The sequence below is a fragment of the Marmota marmota genome, unplaced genomic scaffold (assembly GCF_001458135.2).
Source record: "Marmota marmota marmota unplaced genomic scaffold, marMar, whole genome shotgun sequence".
NCBI classification, from domain to species: domain Eukaryota; kingdom Metazoa; phylum Chordata; class Mammalia; order Rodentia; family Sciuridae; genus Marmota; species Marmota marmota.
This window is the reverse complement of record NW_026000174.1, coordinates 64,494,543-64,498,538: the sequence shown is the minus strand read 5'-3', so window position 1 is coordinate 64,498,538 and position 3,996 is coordinate 64,494,543. Positions and strand designations below refer to the sequence as shown.

At 49.7% G+C, this 3,996-nt stretch overlaps 1 protein-coding gene across 1 annotated transcript; it reads right to left on the bottom strand.

The window, feature by feature from the left end:
- Window positions 1-1,081: 1,081 nt before the first annotated feature.
- On the bottom strand, window positions 1,082-3,996 carry Scgb1a1 (secretoglobin family 1A member 1). The gene is made up of 3 exons (XM_048788977.1): window positions 3,839-3,996; window positions 1,660-1,847; window positions 1,082-1,227 (listed from the first exon to the last, which is right to left on the bottom strand). The coding sequence occupies exons 1-3, from the start codon at window positions 3,891-3,893 to the stop codon at window positions 1,189-1,191; spliced, it is 282 nt and encodes a 93-aa protein (XP_048644934.1). The 5' UTR covers window positions 3,894-3,996; the 3' UTR covers window positions 1,082-1,188.

The window sequence follows — 3,996 nt, the reverse complement described above, 5'->3', positions numbered from 1 at the left end:
GCCGACACTGCCCCCTGGAGGCCGCCGCGCGCGGGGCAGGCGCGGCCCCCGCCCGACCACGTGGCTTCTTGGAGCTGCCGGGACTGAAGCGCTGGCGCGCTCCTCGGCTGCGTCCTTCCTTCCGCGCTCTGTGCCAACGCCCTTTCCATTCCCGCCGCCCCTCCGCGTCCCCCACTTTTATTCTACCAGTAACTACTGCGGATAGGGTGGCCCGGCTGGGGGCCGACTGCCGCGGGGCAGGGGTGTTTGGGGATTTTCAGATTGAAATTGGATGCTTTTGGGGGGCGAGTTCTATTCCTTTGCACTTGTTGCTCTAGAGAGATTTTTTTTAAAAAGTCAATGATATTGTTTTGAGTAGTTCATGCTGTCTGGCCTGTACCGATGTCTTGAGATGGGAAGGCGCTTGGTTGCCTTTACAAACCGAGGGCAACGGAGGTGGGGGATTGTGAGAGGAGCGAGCGAGAGAGCCTCTTTAAAGGAGGGTGGGAGACCTGGCCTCTATCTGGGCATGGAATTGTGTGATGAGAGCGCTTGAGGCTTTTGAAGGATGGGGTTCGGGTGGGCAGTGGACAGTGTTTGCGTTTGAGAAAAGGCCTCGTGGGGCTCACTGTGTGAAAAATGCGTCCACTAAGTAGAGTCGGGAGTTCCCTGGAGTTGTGGCAGGTAAGGGTTGTGGCTTGTGGACATGGAGGGAGCAGGGGATTCCAGAGGCCTTTCAGAGACAGCCTTAGTTGATGGAGAGGGAAGGGTGAAGGGATGACCCTCAGGCTCCTGGTTGGAGCAGTCCAGCCTCAGCGAGATTAGGAGCAGATTGGAGAGGAGGGTCACCAGGTCTGTTGGACAAGTGGACTTCGAGATTTTGAGTAGATGGTAGATCCCGTGGGAGGGCATTTGAGTTCTTTTGGTGACAAATAACAGAAGCCAAGGGGAAAGAAACTTGGGAGGGTGGACTTCTGAGTTTCCTCCTGGAGTCCAAGAGCCAAGCTCAGCTGTCCTCTCTTTGCTCCGGCTGACCTTACCTAGCAGGGGCAAGCCTTTTAGCTCTAGCAGGTAACTAAAAAGAAGGTCAGAGGCATGCCAGTGAGATGCTTGTAGTTTATTGTAGAGAGCAAGACCAGGCAGGGTGCCCCGACAGGGGCTTTGGTAGTTGGACGTTTCTGGTTTCCAAATATGGTGGGCTTTGCATTTCTAAACCCCAGCACATCGTGGACTTTTTAATATTTTGTCCTGAAACAAAGAATGGAACAAAATCCCAATAGAGTAGTGAGTGAACCTCAGAGTTCAATGGGGATGATGGCCCACAGAGACTTTGACATATACTAAGGGTTCAGAAAGCTCCAGGAGGAGTAAGGGGAGCTGGGTGTGGTGGCACATGCCCGAGGTCCTAGTTCCTTGTGAGGACCCAGGAGTTGAGACAGTGCCAACTGAGGCAACAGAGTGAGACCCCATCTCAAAATAAATAAATAAACAAACCAATAAATAAACTTTAAAAAGAGGGGAAATGCCTAGAGAGATGCCCGTGCCGGCTTGCCTGGGCTGTCCATTGTCCTGTGGTTCTCCCCACTGCATGAGAAATGGGGCGGAAGAATGGGGTGACACTGTAGCTGAAGGGCTTGGGGAGGCCACTTGTACCTGCTGTGAGTGAAGGATGCCACTTACTGAGAGCTTCAGGACATTCACTTTGATCCCCACGGGGAGGGTGTCCAGCAGCTTCTTCATCTGGATTCCTGCCTCTTTCATGTCCGGATCAGGGTTGAAAGGTTCCACTGAACTCTCGTAACTGGAGAGTGTGCCCATGAAGAGGGTTTCCATGATATGAAAAAATTCAGGGCAGGTCTCTGCAGAAGCTGGAATATAGGAAAGAGAAAGCACATGGTTGCAGGCCCTTTTCCAAGCTGGCCAGCCCTCTGCTGGGCCTGCCCCAGATGCAGACACCCAGGCCCCTCAGCAAGAGATAGCAGCCTTTTGTTGATGCACTAGAATGTAGGATCTGGTGATGCTCCAAGCAGTTGACAATTTGGCACTGTGTGAATACGTTCTAGGTCATGGCCAGCTTTTCATGGCTTGCTCAAGCCATCCTGAGTCTTCCTGGGATGGGATGATGGCCTTTTATTTTTTCTTGCTGGAGGTCTAGGTAGAGTCTGGATAGGAGAAGCTGATGGTCTTTTTTTTTTTTTTTTTTTTTTTTTTTAATGCAGTGCCTGGGCTGGGAGGAGAAAAATTTGAAAACTTTGGTTTCCACCAGTAACTTGCCTCCCACTTGTGGTTAATGATGGTCTGAGCCACGTGTTGCTGAGGGCAAGTGGCAAAACCCTTTACTAGCCCAACATGGGTTCCCAAACCTGGCGGGGAAGACAAAGGCACACATGGTATTAGGCCTGTGGCACTCTCAGCTCTTTTAGCTCACTGTGTTCCTTTCTGCTGGACTGCTGCCAGATTGTGCTGCCTTCTCAGGTCCCTTCCTTCAGGAGCATGGGGGACAATCACCATTTCCTACCTTCTGCTTGCTTCCAGCTTCCCACTGAGCCTCAAATCCCTGTCCTTGAATTCTCTGCCTTGTGTGCAAATTCAGCCCCACTCCAAGTGGAGCCCTCTCCAGGAACTCAAGTCCCCTCCTTTCAGTTCACAATGTTATCAGGAGACATACGTTATCTTTCAGTAGCTCAGTTTTCTTCTCTGTAAAATGGGGACAATATCTTTGCTTCCTTGGGTTGTTGGGTGAATGAAAGAGATAGTATGTAAGAGGGTTAAAACCAGAATGATACATTATAAGTGCTAAATAAGTGCTGAGTATTGTTATTATTTTTATTATTGTTGTATGCACATATATGGATATACAAATGTACTCCCAATTCACCCCTTAACATATTTCAGTTATATCTTGCTGAGCCACCCACCTCTATTTACTGTAATGAGATCTTCTAATTATTAAACATTCAGTCCAAAATGATGTCATTTCCCCTGAAAAACAAATAAACCTCTCTGCAAGATAGCTGTTCCCACTGCCTCTTGGTTTGGGTTGTCTAAGCCACCAGAGTCATAAAACGTATATCCAGGGGTATTATGAAATTTTGCAACTGAATTAATTGGTGTTTGTTTATTAAAAAAAATAACAACAACGTTTTCAAATAGGAGTGGAAGAAGTTGATGGAGAGCAAAAAAAGCACAGTTAGGTAATCCTGTTCCCCAAAGACAGGGTGCTGATCTCCTCCCTCCCTCGCCCTCTTCTTCCCTCCTTCCCCCTCTCATTTCCATTCCTTTCTTCTTAGTTACAGCAGTGACTACTTAGAGCCGCCTAATCCTTTCTGCAGAGGACCAAATGTTTAGAAAACTCCACTCTTGGTCAGCAGTTTCCCAGGAAAGATCCCTTATTGGAATCTTCCTTTCTGCCCCGAATAAGGGACTTCGCCTTGGGTTAGGTTTCTTTTGAAGACATGAGTCTCTGTAGTTTGCCTTCCAGACTAACAGCCAGATTTGGGTGAAGACCCCAAACGCGGAGGTTGTACCAAGGTCTTTTGTCATCTTGGGGACTGTCCCAGGCGGGGCTTGAGGGGCTCAGTGTCCCTATCCCATTTGTTCTTGGGTGGATGCTCTCGTCTGCATGGGATCTCCTTCATACCTCCCCCTCAGGCTTTTCCATTCCCTGGAATTTTGAGGTCATGGGTATGGAAGATGGGGTCCTTCGCAGGTTTTCTTACAGCTTGGTGCTCTGAGAATCAGCATTCCCAAGCCCTCCCAGCACTAGAGAGAGGATGCGGGCAGCTCATCACCCCTTCTTTTGAGCAGAATGAGGTGGTGCAGAGTTTGGGAGCCCACTCTTGGGACCTTGGATACTCACCAGAGCTGCAGCAGAGAGCCAGTAGCACCAGGGTGAAGGTGACTATGAGCTTCATGGTGGGAGGCCCTGGTGATTCTGGTTGTCTCTGGATCCTGTCGTCTTGTGGCCTTCGGAGGCATTGGTGCCTTCTTATATGCTGCAGGCAGTGCCCAGAGGGA

Coding starts and splice junctions, on each gene's coding strand:
- Scgb1a1 (XM_048788977.1), bottom strand. CDS start 3,893: ATGAAGCTCATAGTCACCTTCACCCTGGTGCTACTGGCTCTCTGCTGC. Junction 1,848..3,838: donor GGCTCTCTGCTGCAGCTCTG/GTGAGTATCCAA, acceptor CCTATATTCCAG/CTTCTGCAGAGACCTGCCCT. Junction 1,228..1,659: donor TGAATGTCCTGAAGCTCTCA/GTAAGTGGCATC, acceptor TCTTTGTTTCAG/GACAAAATATTAAAAAGTCC.